Raw genomic sequence first — 24,058 nt, forward strand, 5'->3', positions numbered from 1 at the left:
GTCTGAGCTGAAGGGCCTTAGGGCAACTACTGCTGGGAGAAGCAGAGACAGAAAGGGGCAACAACAGTCCCCTCTCCCAGCGCCCACTGTCAGCTCTCCCCATTAATTCTCCAGCTTTGGATTGCTCCTGCCTCTCTTTCTTTCCCTCCCTCCCCAATGCCCACCTGCAGGCAGGCAAAGAAATGGAGACGGAGCCATGCACAACTCTCAGCTCCTCCAGCCCTCGCTGTCTCTCCCAACATCAAAGACTTGTAGACGCAGGCAAAGCTGCCGCAGCTGTAGCACCTCTCGGCACCGGCAGCGATGGGTACTTGCTGCAGCCATCCAGTAGAAGCATGAGCAACAGCTGCTGCCTGTCTTCCCAGTCTTTTAATGCCTGGCTTGCTTCTCCATTACTGCTGCCTCCTCTTCCAGCACCTCCTTCTCCGGGTAGGGCGATTATGAACTAACCAAGGATGCTAAGGCAATTCGAGCGCTACTGCTGCGACGGCTTTGCCTGTGTCTCTGAGGCTTTGATGTTGGGAGAGGCAGCGAGGGCTGAAGGAAATGAGATGGTGGGTGTGGGTGGGGGGAGAAGGAAAGAGAGAGAGAGGTGGGAGCAATCCAAAGCTGGAGAATTAATGGGGAGAGCTGACAGTGGGCGCCGGGGGAGGGGACTATTGTTGCTGCCGCCACTGTGTGTGGGAGCTGGTTGGCATGTGCATTTCAGAGACCTGACTCTGGGGTCCCTCAAAGAGCCGGCAGTCGCAAGAATTGTGCGGCCCAGATTAATTGCTTTCGGGGGCCATTTCTTCTGCAGCCCACCAAAAATTTCTCCATGGCCCACCACTGGTGACCACTGATCTAGAAAGTGCTGTAATCACTTCTTCTGATGGACAGTTGGAAAAAAAGCAAAAGAATTTTGTTTCTGTATATAACTTTGGTGAGATTCATGATGGAATCTCAACAAAGATGAAAAACTTTGGCAATATCTATAATGGATTAATAGTTGGTGAAGATAACAAAACTTGCTTAGATGACCAAACTAATTTGTTTGATCAGAGAAAATGCAATACATCTGTTTATTACTGGAAACCTTTTATCAACATTTTTGTATAAAACAGAAAAAATAATTTTTGAGTTATGATTTTAATGGTTAGATAGAATACATCAGATTACAGACAGGGCAGAACCAGGATGTAATTTAAGACAAAGATATTGGAATAACCCATGATGACTCTTGGATGACTGTGTACTTGCCCGGGAAGAGAGTCCACTGGATTGTGATTCTCAGTAGGAGCACCAGAGGGTTGGTTCACCATCTTTTCTTATCACTGTTTGGGGGTTTTTTGGCACGTCTTTGTTTTAACATCATGTTTTGAAGTTTCCCTTTGTTTTAGCTTACATTTTAATTGTTAAATTGAAAGCAGATGGAAATTGCGGAATAGGCTTATTATATGTAACCAGAAGACAACTGTTGGGGGATGTTGTATTTTGATTTGTGGGAAAATTTATTGAACATGTGCTACAGATATAATATATGACTTTGAGAAGTGAGATGCAACTATTTGGAAAGATCCCAAATAATTCAAGGAAAAGTTTTATTACCAAGAATCAATCGAAGATACATGATCCTGGATGGATCAGAGATAATGATTGCAATGGGTTTATGATAGATTAGAAGCCATTTGTGAACTTTCTATGAGTTAAATACAGGGCATTGAAGTTTAGCTTGTTGGTGGGATAACTTGTTTTTTTACAGTAGATAGTTTGGTAGGTTCAAATTGGTTGATTGATAAAAAATTAATATTTTTAATGTGATATAGTAATTTAGTAAATAGAGATTTAGAAATTTATAAATTGAGGATCTATTTTGCAAAAGGGGAAAAATTTTACAGTTGAAATATATTTTATCAGTATTTACCCAGGGGGACAATCTTTGTATATCTTTGTTACTTCATCTTTTATGCACATTTTTTGGTTTGGTTTTGTTCTCTTTCTATCCTGTTTCTCTTTTTTCTTTTTTGGATTTGGATTTGGATTCCACTTCTATTAAAACATATTGTAAGAGTGCCTTTGTACCTAAATACCCTGACATATTTTTGAATAAAAAATAAAAAAGCTTAATATTGCTATTAGTATTTCTATTTTGGAAATCATGAGTCATGAAGATCTCAATTTAAGTTGTCTGAAGTTAAGACACCACCATCAACATTAAGCAAAGATATAACAATGGAAAACAACATGAAACAAAACATTCTAATAATATTTAAATAATTAACTATTTTCTCGGCATTTTATTATTATGTAATACAGCTAGTCAGCAAGAAACATTCTTAAGTTTATTTAAAAACTTGTTGCCTGTATTGTGCTTGTTTATTTATAAATTTGCTTCTGTACCCTTTGGCACTGAAAAAAATTTATTTTAAAAATGTGTTATACACTAATATTTTCTTTAAATTTGTATTTATATGAAGTATAGATATAATCATTTACCAGTCTTTTCAAATCCTTTTCTAGGTCGATTACAATGCAGTTGTAAAATGATCAAAACAATATTCAGTATCAAAACCCAATTTAGAAAGAGGCTGTAATATGTTCCATAATTTGGAGAAAAGAAAAAAACAAGCACAAGAATACAAATGCCCTACATAAAATGACAATTTTGCATACTAATGCTGAACTAAACATAAAACATGCATTAAGTGACTGTACCAATGCTAAGCACTCACATAGGGAGAGTAGAGCTCCCCTGTATCAGTAATGCTTCCAGCCATATTGAAAAGAATTTAAGGACTTGAGGCAGATAAGTTGTCAGTCGTTCTTGTTCCAGTTAACCTGAAAAACACAAAAGTTAACTTTTTTTTTACAAAGTTATCTACAATCATTAATAATTTAATCCACCGCATAAATTTGTTTACTGAGATAAAGTATCAGAGACTTTAGAATTAACCATCATGGCTTTAACCAATTAAAAAAATCACTGGTTTCCATGCCATTAACTAAGATTTTTTTTCTGCTTGAAATTGATTTGCTGTAAGAAAAAAGGCACTCTTCCCCTTAATTGTTAGCTCCTAATTGGGTCTGCATCCTAGGACAACACATTATTTCAAGAGAAAGCTAATTATGAGATCCTATTAACGTATGAAATTACTTCATATTAGAAAATTAAAATAAAGTGAGCTTCTGGTTGCTCTTCCATTGGAGTGGAATCTGCGATTGTGCGCGGTTTCGCTCCGGGCGCGCTTGTTGGAGGGTCCTGATTGAGACCAGAACCACCATGGAGAGGTGCTGAAGAAAGGGGGAACTGCTTGGAGGGTAGAGGGGAGCCGTATCTCCCCTCCCTGACAAGATAAATCCCCTCCGAAGACATGTTGCAGCAGTGGTCAAAATGGCCACTATGAAGATGGGAAGCAGTCCGGGAAACTAAGACTGTGCTGGAGCGGTGAAGTTGCGAGCAGAGTGTACATACATACACACCCACACACACATATATATGATTAGTAGACTTCTATGCTGTTCTTTCTCTCATTGTTTCTTAGGGTTGAGGACCACCCCAAGTATAGCAGCTTGAAAGAGAGCTTTTGTCAATCAGGAAATAAGTCAGGAAGAGTGAATGAAGACTTAGGCTATTAGGAAGTAAAGCCTTCTTTGAGCTCCCTTCCTAATGACTTTTTATGCACTTCTCCACAGCAAGCAAATCCCTCATACAAGTTTAAAATGCTACCTTTAAAGCTAATAGGAAGAGAGGGCAGAATTTATAACCACTCTGGGAAAAGTACAGTAACAGGGAGGAAAGACTTGCTCTTGAGAGCAAGCTTCTTAGCAGATTCTTACTGCATCAATTGTTCAATCAGGAAATTAGGCACACAAAATCTTGCATGGAACAGAGGCTGGACTAGACCTCTGAGCTTCCTACTATCACTTATGATTCTATTTAAAACCTTTCATTTAAGCTACTCATGATACAATTTGGTATGGGAGAATGGTTTTTGTGTGACATAGGCTAGCCTCAAGGGTGCTTTTATTTTTCATTTGGCGAAGTCCATATTGTTTTGCTAGAATAATACAAAGTGTTTTGCCATCAGATTCTTCCAAGAGATTTCTTCAACTTTGCAATCTAATCTATTTTCCCATACAAGTACTAAACCAAACTCATACAATTATTAGGCAAAAAGCTTGCCTTTCAATCTAGAAATCTTGTGGAAATGGGAATGTCCTATAACTGCTAGAGATATTTTTCAAAAAGCAGAAGCTTACTCCTCATATTTATACACAGCTTATATATACATAACTTATATATACACTAATTCCAATTTAAATACAAGGATGTTCATGATAAACACCAATACTTTCTTCTTTTTGAGTACTTCGTTTTTTCGAAAATCCTCCTCAAATTGCAGGAATTTTTCTTCTATCAACAAAAATATTAAATGAAGAGTGCTGCCCAAAATAATCCTCTTTTTTATCAACATCTCTGAACTTTACAGGATAACCTTTTCTTTTCACTAAGCAGAAATAAACTACTTGTCTTGCATCTACAATAGGTTTTATCTTTAAAAGACAAAACATTCATTTACCTCTTCTCTACTGACATCATCCATTCCATACAGGCTTTCTATAGGATTTAAAAGTCAGCTTTCAAAAAGTATGGTGGCACAGGTCACCTGACTCCCATGTGAAACTACATAATTTCAATTGAGCACAACTTGTCTTTTTAAAAACTGCTTCAACAACACACATACACAATGAATAAAAAGTACAAGGTAGGAGACTTACAACCACAACTGAGCCCAAAATTTCTGTTCCTAAGTGAGAGAGTTCTTAAAAGTGAATTTGCTCTGTTTTATGATCTTTTTTTGCTGTAGTTAAGTAGTTCATTTAACAATTGTTAAGTGAATCTGGCTTGCCAGTTGACTTTGCTTGTTAGAAGATTGCAAAAACTGATCACATGACTCCCAGACACTGTGACTATCATAAATATGAGTCAGTTGCCAAGCATCTGAATTTTGATCATGTGACCATGGGGAATGTTGCAACAATCATAAGTATGAAAAACAGCCACAAGTCACTTTTTAAGTGCCACTGTAATCTTGGAGTCACTAAGTGAACTGTTTGTTGTAAATCAAGAATTGCCTGTAGGGTACGTACAAACCATCAGCTCCTATTTTAAACACATTACCCTTTGACCATATGGAATAAAGTTGGACAATCTTTCTATAACATTGACATAGAGCCAATTCATAAATTAGTAATGAATGTATCTTGAATCCAGGACTAACTACAAGGTGGGACTCACTCCAATATTTTTTCCACTTCACCCCGTGCTCACTAAATCCATAATTATATATAACTATATATATTTAAAAAAAATTAATATAAGGAATGCAATTCAGATTACAGAATATGGATTTGGAGAAGCCAACAGGCATAAAGATGTGACTAAGCAGCACCTTAGTCTCTTTTCTTACTGCTTGCATATACAGTATTGAACATCTTTTTCTACATTACATCCTTCGGAGGCTGGCGATCAAGTACGCCTTTCAAACCGAGGCGGACCTTTTCCCCAACTATAAACACAGACCCGCCCGTGCACACGCGTGTCAGCCCCTGAAACGATGCTGACGACCGTCCTAACCCGAAGTAAGCCCCTAGGTTTAGCAAAGCCACGGAAACGCCCAGCTGAATTCGGGGTATTTTAGGCATCATCCTACACGGGCTCTTTCGGAAAGCATTTCGGGGCTGTAGTCCCTTGCTGTTAGAAAGCCAAACGTCTGCCGGAGCTGCTTCGGGCATGCCACGTCCCTTAAGCTCGCCCAACCGTAGCTTCCTCTTCCCATTCTGCCTGCTTCACCGTGCCGCTTCCCGCCGTCCCCCAAACCATCACGAAACGACCCTCCTTATCGCTAAAAAAACAAAAATACCGGTAACAACCACAAGCCCAGAGAAACCCCAAGGCAGAGACTTCACCCGCAACTCCAAGCCGGCTCCCTTCATGCTTCGCCCGGGGAAGCGAAGCCACGGATAACGCATGCGCCACCCCGGCCAAAAGGGGCCCGCTTCAACGATTACGGAAAGCAACAACCGCGACTGTACAGCTGTCCGAACCGCTTCCTACGTCGATCGAGGAGGAGATTCGCGAGGCGGATTGAGGCTGTACGGCTACCGTAGCGTTCCGTGAAGATAGGAGGGCCTTATGACTGCGCAAGCGTGGAGATAGAGGAATTATGCGATTGTGGGGGATGCGCGCTTGTCGCCTGTTGCTTTAAATGTGGCGGCAGTTGGTGCTGGTGTTGGCGACGGAGTGGGTGGGTTTTGTATGTTTTGGTGAGTTTTGCTGGCTTTTTGCTCTCTTTCCTTCAGGAGCGTAGATATTAAAAGCCTAGCTCGAAACACGCTTAAGGAGGGGACGGTCGTTGGATCTCAGTGGGGCGATTTCTTTCTCTGAGTAAACAGTCAGAGGTACGGTCGTCAACACGCAAGTCTAACATACACTTGGCCAGTTTATGACTCAGATGATTGATTATGTGCCATCAAGTCAGGGTTGACTCTTAGTTTGTCTGAATTGGTCTCCTGCTTGAGCAGGGGATTGGACTAGATGATCTCCAAGGTCCCTTCCAACTGTATTCCGATTGAAACATCAAACACATAGACACTAATTTTCTCCGTGAGGATGCGTTGGATAATCTGAGCCTCTCTACCTAACAAAATCAGAAGAGTGCAAGCCCTGGCTACACTACATGAAAACAAAAGCTGGAAGAAGGGAAAAGTATTGATGCCTTTAAACTTTGATGGAAAATACGCCTGTGAATACTGTGGATAGTCAAGAAAATAAACCAGTGGGTCATTGAGCAAATAATTCAATCAGGTGTAAATGACAAGGCTCAAATTATCCCACTTAGACACATGTAAAGACCCAGAACTTTGGAAAAAAGCTCTATTGTTGGGAAAGGTGGGGGGAAAAAAGGAGAGTGGACCAGCATTTCTGTGGCAATGAGGGACTCATTGAGAAACTTTAAAGAACCGGTGAGGGATCGTGGAGAAAATCATGTGGTCACTAGGAGTCAAATGATTTGGTGGCACATAATCATTTGTGCCTCCAGTGAGAAATCTGGTTTGATGATCCATTAATTTGTTTACTTGGCTACCTATGAAATGTTATCCAACACAAATGGCTCAAAAACTCTTCCTAATATTGCTTCAATATTCAAAATCAGAAACTGGAGGAGCTTATTTAATCAGCAGCTACAATGTGCTATGCAAACCTAAGCTTAGAGTTTAGCTTAATCTTTTTTTCCTTCTGACCTATTTTTTTTCTACATCTAAAACCCTTCATAGTGGGTTTTAATGAGCCCCCAGCCTTTCAGTGGTTCTCCACATTATCTTCATACCCTACCCATTCCTGATTTAACTCATGACTCATCAGTGCTACATAAGCATTGGCATTTTCCATCCTAGAAAATACCAGCAATCTTCTATACTATTGTCCCTCTCATTTAGTCAACACGCTGTCTCTAAGGACGTAGATATGTGTTGTGTAAGGAAAAAGTGACGGCTTAAAAAAAAACATTGTTATATCTATATCTTGACATCCCATATAGGGTTCAAAAAGGATTATGATCTTGGTTTATCAGAGGACAAATCTACTGAGGCTTTAAAAACAGCCTGATCTGTTCATCAAACACTGGACTAGTGCATATGTGGTGGGGTAGAAGAAAATTAGTTTAGTCTTTATCAGTTTGCTTTTTAGCTTTCAAAGCTAAGTGGGGGAAGTCCCTAAATAGGAAAAAGCAATATAAAACAAGGATGGAAATATGTGGCACTTCAAAGAATTTTGGGACAGAAAATTTCATATTCCATATCCATGATCAATATGTGATGATACATTCATTCTTTTATGTGTTATATCTGGGTATTGTATGTAAGTTTTAAAACTGTTTTCCAAAGAATGCTGTGGACACTGCCCTATCCAGATATTAGTTCATGGTTCCAGATCTTTATTTTGTTTAACTTTAAGATAACTAGATTTTTCAAAGTTGAAAATAGTTGAAAAAAATCAAAATGGAAATGAAATATAAATTGCCTTTTGTAGCAGCCATAGAGAATACAATAAATAAAATATAACCCTTGGATTGGTTATTATAGCATACTTTTGTCTCATGACTCATATATGCAGATACCTTTATATTTCATATATTTTAATTAAACATACAGTAATAAGAATAAAATAAAATGTTCAGTAAATGTCTTGAGTTAATTCTAATACTATTTCTACTCAGATTTATTTCTCACTTATTATTGTTTCAGGATTCAGATTATGAAGATTAATCAAAACACTGTACTGGAGGGGAAGAAGGTAGTCCTAGTACCATACACGTCTGCTCATGTACCTAGGTATGCAAAGATAACTTAGTTTGGGGTGGTGTGGAGAGATGTTGAATATATTCGGTCTCTCTCCTCTCATGATAGCTAGTCATAGTAGTAGTCCTTGACTTACAAGCACAACTGAGCCCAAAATTTATGTCATTAAGTGAGATAGTTGTTAAGTGAATTTTGCCTCATTTTATGACCTTGTCACAGTTGTTAAGTAAAGCATTGCAGTTATTTTAAGTGAACCTGGCTTCTCCATTGACTTTGTGGCAGCGTTGAATAAGGTTTCCAAAGCATGGAAGATTTCACAAGTGTGCCAGGTGCTATTCTAATAAAGGTACTTTTGGGGTGATGCCTGTCTCGGAGTTACTGATTAGAATGGAGGTTCCCTGGACCGCTGACACTTCGCTTATCAGAAGGTTGCAAAAGGGGATCACATGACCCCGGGACACTGCAACCGTCATAAAATATGAGTCAGTTGCCAAGCATCTGAATTTTGATCACGTGACCATGGGGATACCACAACAGTTGTAATTGTGAAAAGCTATCATAAGTCACCTTTTCAGTGCCATTGCAACTTTGAACGGTCACTAAAAGAACTTTTGTAAATTGAGGACTACCTGTAAGTTCAACCTCGAACTGGAGGAAAGGGCTAGTGCAGAATTTGAGATGGCAGCTCTTAATCTGAATGGGGCCTATTAAAATGCCTATATGAGTTTCATTGTATCACTAACACAACTTCATCAACAGGTGTACTTGACACCACACCAACTTATAGTGGATAATATTCTAAAGAAGCCAACGTACTTTTTCTCGATTTTCTGATTAGATACCATGATTGGATGAAGTCTGAGGAACTACAGCGTCTGACTGCATCTGAACCACTTAGCCTTGAACAGGAATATGAGATGCAGTGCAGCTGGCGGGAAGATGCAGACAGTGAGATTTCTGAATATTTGGGAAGACCTTGAAATGGGTAGTCTGCACATATGTTGGGTGGTTCATTTCACAAATGTTATTTATCTATGAAACTTAAATGCAACCCATCTTGCCTAGGCAGCTTATAACTGATAAAAGCAACAAGATAAAATATTAAAGCAATAAATATTGACACTAAAATTGACTTGAAAATTAAAGATTAACAAAGGAAGAGAACAAAATGTACATGGGGAGAAGGTGGAGTCTGTTAATCTCCTCAGTATGACACACACCCATGACAAGCCCCACAGATAATTCCAAGTGGCATTTTTTGACCATTACTACTCCATGTTACAGTTTAAAATTTGCAATTTCATAATTGTCAATTCTGGAAATGCTTTTTATTGTAACTCAGTTCAATCATGATCAAATACAAAGGGATACCGTAACATAATAGAAAATCTGATTTCAAATGTTTATGTATATTATGGGATATTTTACTGCATTATACTCAGTGGAAGGTTTCTGAAGGAATACAAATTAATTGATGGTTCTAGTCTTTTTAGCTTTTTTTTAATCCTTCTACATCATTTGTTTGGATTAATGTTAGGAGACATGACATTAATATTGATTCTAGCTCTTCCTGGAAGAGTAGTCTCCAAATGAGATGCTAGGACACTTCTATTTTACCACAGCATTGTTAGCCCAAGGACAATATTAATCTGTGAACAGGCTTTTATCTTCCATGTTTTAACATTTCCCTGAATTTTTTCAAGGAAGTAATCCTGAAGTTCCATGAAGTCATTATGAAAATCTGTTTACTTACCATTCTTAAATGAGGTTATACTCCTGTCAAAAACCTAAATGTGCAACCTGATGGCATTCAGGCTAAATGTTTAAAACACAGTCTATATGTGTTACATATGTAGAAAGAGATCTCTACTGCTCAGACATGAAAAAAATCTCTTTCAAACTTTTGTGGTCAGTGAAATTGGAATCTGCAGGCTGGAAATGTTTTCTGTAATATTCTTTCAAAAACTTGTACAGATCAACTGTTTTCTTTGGCTTTTTAACATTAGTTTTATTAAGCTACAATACGGTCTTAAATTTTATTGTAAAGACCAGATATTTATTTTTTATCTGATGCCAATTGATTGCAGTATTTGAGAAAAATACTATAAATTGCCTTTAGAAGATATTTATGTAAAATGAGAAATCTTTAATTCAATTTTCTATGCCTACAGAATGTGAAGTGGACTGCTGGTAAGAGAGTAGAATAGTGACCAAAGCTAGGTAATATTGCTTCTAATAATCATATATATTTACCCTGATTTTATACATGCTTCTTCCAGAGATTTATAATCATCTTTTTTGATTCTGCTGCTTTTTTTTTACATTTCCCAGAATGCACATTTATAATACTTGATGCTGAAAAGTGGTCTAGCCAGAAAGCCTCAGAAGAAGACTGTATGGTGGGAGATGTGAACTTGTTCCTTACCAATTCTGAAGATCCAACAGTGGGAGAGATAGAAATCATGATTGCAGGTCATCTAATTTATTTCATGTCTTCCAGTATTTATTTTGTTACTATATCATTTTTCTTTCAAGCAGAGCCAAAGAGATCAAAGGCAACAGTGCTTAATAACACTAAAAAGTTAAACTCATCGTTCATTTTTAAAAAATCAAAATAGTTAAATAAATCACAGAGATATGTTAAAAGCTAGTGTATTTTCATAAATACCTCAGCATACAAGGATATCTTCCAACTATTTTATTGACTCAAATTCCGTTCAGAAGATAATTTCATTATTTCACAACTTCCAATGAGAAAGCTGTACTCCTGGCATCATTGGGGCTTCCCAAATAAAACTTAATGCAGAAGTTGGATCATATTGGTGGAAAAAATCTTTCAAATACTCTTTTACATCTTGGAATAATCTTTAAGTTTATAGCAACATGCCTTTACATCTGAAACCTACCAGAATCAAATCAAGCATATTTAGTATTTTAGATGAGAGAGAGAGAGAAAAGTTTGAAAGAACGGCCTTCAAATATTTTTAGCAGGCGAGTTGGTGAAGGATGTCCAGGCAGTATTGTTAATGTTTTGAACCTTTAGCATACATCTTGATGAACAGGGTTAGATCTAGAGCAAGAAACCCCCCTCCTACTTTTTCCTTTGCCAATCTCATGCTTTCTAAAAATAAGTCTTGTGCAATGCCAAATCTTGTAAAATGTGGGAAGAATTATATAAGTTTCCTAAAAAGGGACTTTGGCACCTGTTCCCTCTTTCAGAGCCCAGCTGCCGTGGCAGAGGTTTTGGGAAGGAGGCCACTCTCATCATGATGTTTTATGGTAAGCATGCCTAATAAAATATGCAAAATATGATTTTTGATTGTTACAATGTGCGAGGAACAGCATGAGCAAATAAATTTCAAAATTTGTATGGTTAAAAAGAGTACCCAATAGAACAGATTTTCTGACAGCATATTAACAGTTGAGCAAAAGATTTAATGTTGGGATAATGGAAAATTGTTTCCATATCACTTTTACTTCAGACCTGTGTGTGAGTTCTGTTTAAAACACAAAAGATTACTTCTTTGTGTCTTAAAAATGCCAAAGTGCAATTCTCTTGTTTTGAATTAGTGTGGTATATTTACATTCCAGTAGATGTTGAATTATAGCTTCAAAAATGTAAAGTACTTTATGAATGAGTATCATTTATTTAGACTTAGAGTTCAAATAACTTTATTGTCACTTTAAATGTACATAAATGACATACATTAAAATGAAATTTCATTGCATACACCTCTCAAAGGGTCACCACCTCCAATATACACTACATAAACATAACAATAAATAAATAAATATGCATATATATGACACAGGGAAACAACACAGTCTAGTTCAAATGTATTCAGGTACATGGCATACTTCACAAATACGATTCGTAGAAGATTTGGCACAGCAATCGTGGGTCATCAAGATGAGCAGTAGCAGACTCAAGACACAGCCCTTTGGGGAACCTGTACTCAAGGAGATGGAGTTGGAAACTTTTCTTCCAACTCACATGAAATATTTATACTAAAAACAATAAAAATTTCCATTTGTCTTTAACAGTAGGAAAATTGTAAGTTAGTTAGCATACCCAAATCCAGTTACTTACCTGTGTTAGATGGTATTGTTTCTAAGGAGTCAGAGGACCCAGTTGGAGATGCCACAAATTCAGTATAGAAAAGTTTACATGAAAAGTTTGTGTTCTACCATTAGTCTATGGTCATTCCTTTTCCAAATACAGTTATTCCTTGTTTATTGGTCTGTAGGAATTACGCATCTTGGACTCACCACTTTTGAGGCAAAAATTAAATTGGAAAATGAAACCAGTATTGGCATGTTCAAAAAAATTCATTTTAAAGAGGTATAGTAACTAGAAGCTCTCCTACTGTATGTTGAGTTAATATTAAATTGTGTTTGTTTCAGTGTTTAAAAATAACTTTATCTTCCATATTATCTAGGTGGGAGTAAATAATATCTTCCAAGAAATGACACTGAAACTGATTATGGACGAACAGGAGAAACAGTGGCTTATTGAGCAAACTAATGGAGTGATTGAAACAAAGTACAATGCCATGAAACTACATCACAATTGTGACAGCTGAGAAGCTATGCTCAATTTGTCTCAAATTTAGAAAAAAATGGCTTTTTATTGTCCAAAATTGGAATCGTGTCCCAAATCCATAACACTAGTTCTTGCTAAGAAGAAAATGAGGTGTGACCTCTGCCTTGTTATTGCCTTAGGTATTTTTTTTCTAAGGATATAAACGTCTAGGATATGAGAATGAACTGCCTCATCTTAGTGAGAAAAAAGAATTTTCAGCTGAAAACTCATTCAGCTTGAACTGAGTTTGATCAACAGCTGCTGTCAAAATGATGCTATGGACTTGTTTACTGTTTAACTCAGTACAAATAACAAAGTATGGCTGAGCTGCATTTTGAGGCAAAGAACTCAAGGATGGTGTTACAAATAGGTTGAGAGTGTCCTCAATATAATGGCTCCATTTTACCAAAAACCTTAACTTACCTTCTGGGACATTTTCCAACTTCCCGATCTAGACTCTAGAACACAGTGTTGGGATTTCCTACTGGCATCCCAACCCAGTATTAACCTGGTCCAGCACTGCAGGTTTTTTTTTTTTAAGTGAGATAAAACAGCTAATGCTAATGAAGACAGCTGACTCTACCCACCTGTATATAAATGTTTTATGGGTATTGAACATTACTGATGGTTCCATATCTGTACATCTCCTTTAGGAAATCAATCATCCCTCAGTTCCATTTGTGTTACATTTAAGTCCCCTTCAGAGTGATTTCTCAAACATCCAATGGAACTTGGATGTGCTTTTTCTATGAGTCCAATACTACATAGTTTGTCCATTTTTTTCATTAAGTTCATCCATTTTGTGAAGAAGCTTGTTTTAAAAAATGCAATGATTGGTGTCTGCTCCATTTTTTTATCCTCTAGCTCCTCCTACTGCCCAATTTTCAAGGTCTTATAAAAATACAAAGGGATCATCATTTTCCCATAAGAAATTTTTTTAAATGAATTCAAGGCTATAATTCCAAATCCCTCTGGCTGCTTAATCTATTGCTAACTTTTTCTAATTTATATACTGAACACCCTTTTGCAAATAATCTAAAAATATATTTGCAATATTTTTAAAATCAAACATGCTATCTTCAAAGGAGGAGAGAACTCTCTGAAGAATATAGTAAAACCATGGTTGTAAGCGCCATTTTGTATAAGAGATTGATCAGCATTCATTATTTGGGTTGAGGGGGAAACTGCATTTGGCACCACTGTTGCATAAAGATGAACCTTCAACCTGTTTAATATTCTAATTGTTTTGTCTTTTTACTTTGTTATTAACGATAAGCACAGTGACAGGTATGATCCCTTTAAAAGGCATAGGCAATTCAGTACATCTGGGTATATGGTATATGGTTTTTAGTCCCGATTCCAAGTATCTCAACATAAGTTGCTCAGCTGCTGCCTTGAAATATAAACTACAAAATAAGAAATACATTTAAAAATAGCAGAGATTAGTTTAGGCAGAGTGTTCATATATGTCTGTTGGCCTGGAATGTGCTTCTGTGGTACTGTTGTTCTCGCCTCAGGGCAGTGACAATCAGCACCAAGCTTCTGAACTAGAGGCTTGTCTCTGTAGAAGCTGGTGACTGCAGTACAATCCTTCCGATAACGAATGAATAACACATTTGGCAAAGTGATGTCAGCAGTTCTATTATTCTGTTGTTTATATATTTAACATTATTTTATTGGTATTTATGTAACAGAATCTTTCAGAACCAAGGCAGTAGATAAAGCTTATATTAATGAGGAAATGCAGCAATAAAGGGGTTTGGGTCCCATGATATGCTTATTGTTTTGTTTAGACTGGTTGGTTCCTCATCAGTTACGTGTATTTTATTCTTTTCTGGTTTTGCATTGTTTTTATCTGCTATAAGTCACAGCAACTCAGTATTTGGAATTGGGCAACCATACACATCCAAGAAATAAATATTTTTAAAGGTTATCTAATGAGTTTATTATATTGCATGTTATGTGTCCTTAAACTTCATTCTATTGTAATGATAGTTGAATTAAGAGAGACAGAATAAATGAAACTTGAATTGAAAAATCACCTGCACTCATTAAAGATCTGGCAAATAGCGATATGGCATAGTTTGTGGCAAGCTATGCTCACTTACGACTGGACAAATCCATTTGCCACGGCTGCTACTTTAAGAATTGGATGACATATTTTCAAAATATAGAGGTTATGGTCACCTCCCAAAAGGTTTAAGGATTCCCAAGTTTGATTTTCTATAGTGAACCTGTGGATCAGTTGTAGGAGATAAATTGTCCTTGTTTTAAAATCTGTCAAATTGTGCCTTCATTATTTACAGAGAACCACAAGAAAATGGCTTATTAAAGGCCATGGGAAACAGTTTTAGATTAAGGATAGATATCTACTTATCATCAGATTTCTACATGTCCTTTTTGTATAATTAACAAATCAATCACTAGAGAGTAACAAAATATAAGATATTTATGTATAGCTTGGCAGACCAAGTGAACAAGGGAAAACTTATTTTGGAAAAAAAATGATTCTTTTCCTTCCACTGTAAAAGCAAAAAAATCCCAGTCTGCATTGATTTTAGTTTCTCCTTGAAGGCTGAGTTTAAAATAAAAGCAGTTTATTTTTTGCAGGTCCAGCTCCTTGCTTGTAGGTCATGCAACAACCTCTGGATTGTTGCAGAGTTGTTTGTAAATCCCTGGAGCAGCCAGTATTCAACTACTAGAGAATTCCAGCTGGATCCTCCAAATTCAAATGCTAGCAATAAAACCACATTCTGGGGCCATAGAAATAAAATACTATTAGATAGTATTTTATATTGCTCTCGTGAGCAATATAAATCATTATTAAAACAGACATTTCCTTTTCTTTCACTGAAGATAAAGAGCCTCTGTTAAGAATCCCTTTGGATTATCCTCAAGACTTCTAAGAATTTTCCATTGCATCTTTGCACTTTGAACTGACCACCCAAGCTGTTCCAGAATTACATTGTCACATACTGAAACAGTCATGAATGCAGTTTACATAGGGTAGCACAAACTTGCAAGTACAACTATATGAATAGTTGCAAATATATGCCACAAGCTAGACTTGGTAACTTTAGCATGGGATGCCAGCATTCATATAATTGGCTCGCCAAATGGAAAAATATCAAGATTTTAACACAGATGCACTGACAGCTGCCACTTTGTTCATTTAAAACATTTATGTAGTCACCCAACTTATAACAAATCCTTGGTCTTCCAATATAACTAAAAAAATCAAGCTGAGCTTGGCTACTATAGTGGCTTTACTAGCTACTTTGAGAAGCCTCTGGTCTAGACTCTAGACCATAACCACAGAAATCAGGGTCTGCTGACAATCCAAAATGCAAATCTAGGCTGAGGAAGATCTAGGCATGGTAGAAATTGGGGAAAGAGTGGACAGAAATGTATTTTTTCATTTGTCAAAATCAGGTGCTACTTTCTATGTTGCATATTTAAGATTTTGTACATACAGAGCACAGAGTATTTTGCTGTTTCCCATGTTCTTTTATTCTCCTTTGAGGCCACCAAGACATCTTTAACAGCACAGGAGATTCTATCTCCTGTTGACTCGACCCATTATAGATCCATCTCTGGACTTTTTCTGTTGGAATGGAGGCACTGTCATCAGAGTTATCAAGGGTTGCTGAAAAGGCATTTGAAAAGACTAGCCAATATGGATTTGTTCTAATAGAGCAGTTAGACAATATTGCAGAAGCAAAAGGGCTAGGACAGATCATTAACCCTGTGACCATAAATGTCCATTCTTAATCAAGATAATGTGAAATGATGGACATTGTGACACCAGAGCAGTCTTTCGTTTGTTGTCTTGCATGTGAAGGACAGAATTTGCGTCAGCACATCATCATGCAAGTTTCACCACTTGCCCTCTTTGGCCCTGCCCAGACACCTATGTGTGTGATTAGGTATTAAAAAAACTCAGTAAAAGAGCTCCCCTGTCTTACTAGTTGATGTTGCCTGTTTCCAAGAAGGACCTTTCTTGTGGCTCATAATTACAGTAATTTCATGGAGCATCTCTTTAATGTTAGCACATATTAGTCAGCAGTGTCATCTCCTATCACCTCATTTTTCTATTAAGAAGGATAATCTCTGGCAGCAACAATACATACTCAATCACCAAAGATATGGAGGTTCCACATCACCATGATTCAATCATTCTTGTGCTGGGGGAGGCTTACAAATCAAAGCAATTTAAAACCATTCTTAGGAGCATTAGGTCGGAGACACTACAATAATAATGCATTGTTAATAAAACTATGCAATAATAATGCATACATTATTAATAAAATTAAAAGTTGGTTGTAAAATGCAATAAGAATACATAACAATAAAATTAATACAGCAACTGTAATACAGACAACAGTGGCAATCATCAAAATTTATGCTAACTTTCAATTGTTGGTAGGACAATTGTTTACTTGTGTAATAGCATAAAACCAGGCTAATTTGGAAAAGTTCTGTCAGGTCAAATAGAAGTAACCAATAAGCCTTGTGCTCTACCAGGGCAGCTGTTTAAAATAAAATAGATGTACGATTCCTGAGATGCCCTGTAAAGAGTACAATGATGGAGTAGATCTCAGGCTTAGAGACCTGCAGGATCATAATGAAGCCACAGAAGCTTCAATATCATACTGGCATATCAGCCCAGAACTGCTGTGAGAATGAACCCAGGCATTTCTGACATCTTGCACCCAGATTTCTTTTACTGCTTTTAAAAAATATCCTGCAAGATGCCAAAACACTATTTAAAGCAGGCTTGTCCAGCCCACGGGCCGCATGCGGCCCAGGTCAGCTCGTAATGCGGCCCAGTGCCCACCCCAACCTTCGTGCAAGAGGACGAGCCAGCGAGGAGGAGGAGGAGAGGCGGGGCGAGGTGAGCGCCACGCCAAGCAGCAACAGAAAAGGCGGGCGCCGTCAGAGCGCTCCTCGTGCCGAGGCAGCTGCAGCCCAAGAGTCCCGCTCCGCCATCTCCTGATGTTGCCGCCGCCACTGCTACCGCCGCTGCTGCTGCCGGAGCTGTTGTAGCGGCTTCTGCCCCCGCTGCCGCCGCCGCCGCTGGAGCTGTTATAGCAGCTTCTGCCCCCGCCGCTGCCGCTGGAGCTGTTGTAGCGGCTTCTGCCCCCGCCGCCACTGCCGCCTCTATTGCTGCTGCACCGAGCCTCCCGGTCCTCGCCTTCCAGTCCTGCCGCATCCACCCGGGCCATTTGTAGGAGGAGAGGTAGGCACGAGCTTTCTCCCTCCCCCACCCCCCCCGCGTTCCTTTCTCCCTGGTTGACTATTTTTTATGATATCTTATGAAAAAAAAATGGCTGGAAAATTTGGCTGTGATAAAAAATAATTTGGCCGTATTTTGGCTTGAGTTTGGCTGCAGAGCCAAACTGTGATCTGGCAATCCTGCGCACCATCCATTATATTAGCTCCACCATCTTATATTAGCTCCGCCATCTTGCGGCCTGTGCCACTTTCTGGTAGTCAGGAGACTAAGGCTGGGTTCACACAATGGATTTTGACACAAAATTGGCTGTGGAATTCTGCATCAAAATCCAATTGCATTCCACTTCCCGTTAATTTTAAAGGGAAATCTGTAGCATAATGCACATAAGTAATCACACTGATTATTAAACCAAGCTTTCTAAAAGTCCTTTTTTTTTACATTCCAGCATGGCTTCTGAAATGTCAAAAAATAAAAACAAACACACAAAAAAGAAAAATTATAGATGAAGGAAGAGTGTTCCAAGAAAAGCGGACAGACGAATACTTTTTTGTTGAGTCCAATAGTAAGGCAATCTGCTTAATTTGCAAAGAATTAGTGCCAGTTTTCAAAGACTACAATTTGAAAAGGCATTACATGACAAGACATGCTGAGAAATTTGCTGTTTATGAAGGAATGTATCATAAAGGCAAAATCGCTGAACTGAAAAAAAAAAAAAATCATCTCAACAAAATTATTTTAAAAAAGTGTTGATTCAATCAGATTCTATTGTCAAAGCCAGTTATGTGGTTGCAAACCTGATCGCCAAAAAATCAAAACCGTATTGCGATGGTGAGTTTATTAAGGAATGCATGGAAACCATGGCTGATATAATTTGCCCGGATAAAAAAGGGGACTTTTCAAAAATCAGTTTGTCTCACCAGACTGTAGCCAGGCGAATTGAAGATATAGGAAAATCCATCGAAAAAGTTGTGAAGAGTAGAGCTGCTCATTTTAAATTTTATGCTATGGCGATAGACGAAAGTACAGATGCTACGGATACAGCTCAATTGGCAATTTTTATTAAAGACATTGATGACAAATATAATATCACTGAAGAAATGGCTGCTTTAGTTCCAATGAAAAACACAACTAAAGCAAGAGATTTATATGAAGCTGTGAAAAATACATCACAGCGATTTTCTTTGTCATTTGCTAACATATCTGGCATAACTACTGATGGTGCCCCTGCAATGATAGGTAACAGAGATGGACTTATAAAATTGATAGAAGATGATTCAATTGCCTCCCAAAATTTCAGTATGATTAAATATCACTGCATAATACACCAAGAAAATTTATGTGCAAAAGCTTTAAAGATGGCTAATGTCATGCAGATTGTCATCAAGGCTGTAAATTTCATAAGGTCCAAGGGATTGAATCATCACCAATTCCAGGAATTCCTTAAATTTATGGATGCTGAGTATGGGGACATCATTTACTTTTCTGAAGTAAGATGGTTAAGTCGAGGGAAAATGCTGGCAAGATTTTATGATCTGAGAAATGAAATCAAGTCATTTATGGAATCTAAAGCAAAATGTGTGCCAGAACTTGAAGATGAAAACTGGCTCACAGATTTGGCATTTTTAGTCGACTTGACCACTCATTTAAATGAGTTAAACATGCATCTTCAAGGTGAAAACCAATTGATCAGCACAATGTTTCAAACTATAACAGCGTTCGAAATGAAACTGAAACTATGGCATTCTCAAATGAAGGCAAAAAATTTGATGCATTTTAGCACATTGGCTAAACACGCCTCTGTGAACACGGAAAAATATGCAGCCTTGCTTTTCAATTTGGTACAGGAATTTCAGAACGGGTTTCAAGATTTTAGAAAAAATCAGCCATCTTTTCTGATATTTGCAACTCCATTTTCAGTGGACATTAATATATTACCTGCCAATTTGCAAATGGAATGCATAGAGCTCCAATCTGACATTCAACTGAAAGAAAAATTTGACCGTGTCTCCTTAATGGACTTCTATAAGATATATCTTCCCAGAGAAAAATATCCTTCACTTCACAATCATGCCTTATTCATGTCATCGCTATTTGGAAGTACCTACATTTGTGAGCAGCTATTTTCAAGGATGAAGCACACAAAGAATAAAACTAGAACCAAAATATCTGATGACCTTGAGCACTCACTGAGAATTGCAACAAGTTCCATCGAAGCAAATATGGATGCATTGGTGGCTGAGAAACAATGTCAAACGTCTCACTAACTTCATTTCCAAATAAATTTAATATGTTAACTATGTTTTTTATGTTTTTTGTTGGATGATCAGGTATCGTTACTGTTATTTTATTGTATGTGCTGCCCAAACCAAATTTTCATCTTCTAATGTGGCCCAGGGAAGGTGAAAGGTTGGACAAGCCTGATTTTAAGCCTAGGAAAGAACTAGTGAGCAGGACAGAAACTGGAATTTTAGTACCACTTTGGGGAACCTGAGCCAGTTTGGCCTAGAAACCAGATTTTTAATTCTATCATAGTTCTAGTCTCACCATAGACATGAAAGCTGTCTGGGTGACCTTGGGCCAATCATTCTGTCTCATCCCTGTTAACAGCCTTGAGTTCTTTATAAAAAATAATAATAATAATAAGGGTAAGATATAAATAAATAATTAATACAAATGAAACAGGCAAACAAACTACTTCTGAAAAACCTTGCCAGGAAAACTGGGGGACTTATCCAGGCATTTTCCAGGATTCAATGACATTGAAGAACGAAACAAAACAAAAAAAACTTATACCCCTTTCCCCACCCTTTTGTTTTTATTTGTTTTTAGACTTTTCCTCCTTTTCATCTTTTAGGAGAGCGGAAGCAGCATTTCCCCTTGCCCCCCCCCCACCCCCCACCCGCCTCCATAATTTCATGCAGCTGCAGGCTAATTTTAGATGCTCTCAGCCTAATTATGAACATGTTTTTAGAAGCAATCAATTTGTGTTCTTTGGAAGGGGGGAAATGGAAAAAGATCTCCAAAAGACCAAAAAAAAAAAATTGGATTATTTCAGAGAGAAAGAGAAGTGTCAACAAGAGGAAAGGAAGGGAGAGAATGCTTGGCTCCCTGCTGTGCTTGGCCTCTCCCAGCACCGCCATGTGGCCTTTCTCCTCAGGAGCCATCCCCAAGGAAATCATGGGGGAGGGGGGAAATGCTCACCTGTTTTATGAGAACACTGATTATGAGGAAGAAAAACAGATTTACTAATCAACAAACTTCTCTCAGGCATTATCAAACTACTGCTCTCTCTTAAAGCAATACCTTTTCACATTAATCTGCCTTAGGGGACTTCCAATTTTTATTATTGAAAGCTTAATAAGAGTTCGATTATTTATGGAGTTATATCCCTTCTCAGGTCTAAATATTAATGCTATCTGCTGATATGTGGGCTTCCTTCATTATTACAGCACAAGACATTTGATTAATAATCAGAACGGTGCTCCAAATCAGGCTGATATTCAACAGAACTATTTTAGCCAGAGTGATACAGTATGACTTCAATGCTAGCTGGAGAATTTTGGATATTGAAATACAATACGTCTTAATAATACATATCTTAAAGTTGCCAACTTTGGAAAATATCGGTTTAATAGGTCACCAACCAATAGCCTGACTACAGGTTTCTGACAGGCTAAAGATTCTGAAAAAGCCTCAAAACAACCATCAATCCAGTTATTTAAGAATGAAAAGCAGAATAACTTCTTATCTCTGAACTTGCCTAACAGCCTTGCAATTAACAGTGCAAACATTTGAATCATTTGGGGGTGGATCATTGCTCAACTATAGTTTTCTGGTAAAACTATAAATGATTTGAGACCGTGTTTTTCAAGTCTGGTAATACTACTAAAGCAGCAACACTGTTAATTACTGAAGCTTATGGGTTCTTTCTTAAAAATTTAATTAATTAAAGTGCTTAAACACTTTAATTGTCTCACTAAACACTGGATACTGTGCTGATATTTGGCTCCATTTAATTAAAATTTCTACCCTTTAATTAAGATTAAAATATTATATTTACTCAAGTGCTAGATAGTTTACTGCAAAGCTGTAGTGGAGAAGCTGACAAAATAGAATATCCTCTTCCCTAAAGCTAGTCTATTTAGAACTTCAGAAAGATGAAACTTGGGTTAGTTAAGAGCTGTGGTGGCGCAATGGTTAGAATGCATAGTTGCAGGCTAATTCTGCCCACTGTTCAATCCGGACTGGCTCAAGGTTGACTTAGCCTTCCAAGGTCATAAAATAAGGACCCAGATGGTTGGGGGCAATATGCTGATTCTGTAAACTGCTTAGAAAGGGCTCTGAAGCACTATGGAGCAGTATATAAGTCTAAGTGCTATTGCTTTACAGCTAAAGAATGTGCAAATATTTAGCTAAACCTAGAAAAAACCCACCTAGTCAAAATCACTTAATCTCTTGCTGGAAGCAGCAGCTGAAAGTGGGAGATTAAAATTATGTTAACATGGTTAAAGAAATAATTGCGTGTTTATAAAACCATTTCCAGTAAATAGTTTTTACAGGATTTTGAAGTTTGCAAACGTGTTTAAAGGGACCTGATAGAATTCTTTAACTTCTTGGTACCTCTATTAATTAAATGCAATCTAAATCTATTCTGACACCTAGTGGACATAAAAAATAGATTAAAATGGAGACGTGAATTAAGCGGTTGAAAGGCTGGAAAATGCCTTTCTTCTGAGGATTCGGTTTTCCTGCTGGGAGGGCTCCGGTGCAAGGACACAGACAACTGCTTGGAAGCGGGTTTATTTTTCAGGAAGGCAAGAGATAGCAAGAAGTCTGCGTTCCTGGGGCTAGCCATCTTTGTATAATAAACCCCTGATTTTTATACCTTTTCTCCTTTTGTGTGTGAGTGCTTGTGTTTGTATTTCTTAATGTTTTAAATCCTGTCAGGGGTTGTCTTCCTAATGTTTTCTTATATTTGTTTGGTGGCAATCTCCTGTCTGCTATGGAATTTATTTCGTGTCTTTTGTCTATTTGTTTTGCTGATTTGGCATGACCTTTTGTTTGTAAGGGATTTCTTTTTCTTGTTTCCCTAGCTTTCTTAATTACTTGGCTTTTGTCTAGGGGGCTTCTTTCAATACCTTTTATTAAATCTCTTTTCCTATGCAAGTTTGTTTTATGGCTGGCCTGATGTTCCCTTTGGGCTTTTCCTGCTTGGGTGTCACCACTATCCTCATGAAGTTCCCTTTCCACAAAGCACACCGCTATGCTTTTCTTATTCTCGTCCTCTGTAACTACAGAGAACAGATAAGAGCCAGGCTAATGTTAACTAAAGCAAAACAAGCAGGACAGTCATAGAATCATAGGGTTGGAAGAGACTTGGAGATCTTCTAATCCAACTCCTTGCCCAAGGCAGGAATCTTTATACAAGTGGACCTCAACTTATGACTCCAATGGATCCCAAAATTTCTGTTGTTAAATGAGACATTTGTTAAGTGACCTTTGCCCCATTTTATGACCTTTCTTGCCAGAGTTGTTAAGTGAATCACTGCAGTTGATGTTAATTACCCAGTTGGTAAGTGAATCTGGCTTCCCCATTGATTTTGCTTGTCAGAAGCAGGGGTGGGATGCTATCAGTTCTGCCCGGCTCAAAAGAACCGGTAGCTCTGAAGAGCAGCAGACATAGAATTGGTTCTGTGTCTGCTGCTGTTTGGCCCACCCACCCACCTGGGCTCTTACCTGTCCCTTATTTCCTGCTTTTTCAACCTCAGCTGCTTTGCGCAGTTGGAAAAGCAGGAAAAAAGTGGCTTTTCAAATGCTGCGCACCTGCGTGCAGTGCTTTTCAGCTGTCCAGACAGCACAGCTTAAGTTTTTTTACACGCACGCGCAGCAAAATGTAGTCA

The 24,058-nt window shown here is 37.9% G+C and overlaps 2 protein-coding genes and 1 pseudogene across 10 annotated transcripts in view; 2 read left to right on the top strand and 1 right to left on the bottom strand.

Annotated features, from left to right (window-relative positions):
* The window catches only part of SLC38A12 (solute carrier family 38 member 12), a 69,472-nt gene extending 63,450 nt beyond the window's left edge, over positions 1–6,022 (bottom strand). The window contains exons 1-2 of one of the 3 annotated variants that reach the window (XM_087924898.1): positions 5,950–6,022; positions 2,712–2,817 (exon numbers count right to left, since the gene is read on the bottom strand). In XM_087924898.1, the coding sequence (XP_087781024.1) occupies positions 2,712–2,756 (45 nt within the window). In that variant the 5' untranslated portion in view covers positions 2,757–2,817; positions 5,950–6,022. Of the gene's footprint in view, positions 1–2,711; positions 2,818–4,559; positions 4,585–5,903 lie in introns of those variants that run through there. The other 2 variants (XM_026701942.2, XM_087924899.1) reach the window with 2 other exon arrangements.
* A 167-nt stretch (positions 6,023–6,189) lies between these two features.
* NAT9 (N-acetyltransferase 9) lies at positions 6,190–14,855 on the top strand. Of its 7 annotated transcripts, none has more exons than XM_087924902.1 (7): positions 6,190–7,005; positions 8,287–8,373; positions 9,179–9,288; positions 10,672–10,812; positions 11,560–11,619; positions 12,588–12,682; positions 12,780–14,855. In XM_087924902.1, the coding sequence occupies exons 2-7, from the start codon at positions 8,297–8,299 to the stop codon at positions 12,921–12,923; spliced, it is 627 nt and encodes a 208-aa protein (XP_087781028.1). In that variant the 5' UTR covers positions 6,190–7,005; positions 8,287–8,296; the 3' UTR covers positions 12,924–14,855. The 7 variants fall into 7 exon arrangements, with proteins under 7 accessions (XP_087781028.1, XP_087781027.1, XP_026557728.2 ...); XM_087924901.1 differs by having other exon boundaries at positions 6,190–6,441; XM_026701943.2 differs by having other exon boundaries at positions 6,190–6,306.
* A 4,160-nt stretch (positions 14,856–19,015) lies between these two features.
* Positions 19,016–20,422, top strand: LOC148127008 (general transcription factor II-I repeat domain-containing protein 2 pseudogene; annotated as a pseudogene).
* The last annotated feature ends 3,636 nt before the right edge of the window (positions 20,423–24,058 follow it).

Source organism: Pseudonaja textilis, chromosome 2 (assembly GCF_049901715.1).
Source record: "Pseudonaja textilis isolate UNSWEBS1 chromosome 2, rPseTex1.2, whole genome shotgun sequence".
In the NCBI taxonomy this organism is placed as follows: domain Eukaryota; kingdom Metazoa; phylum Chordata; class Lepidosauria; order Squamata; family Elapidae; genus Pseudonaja; species Pseudonaja textilis.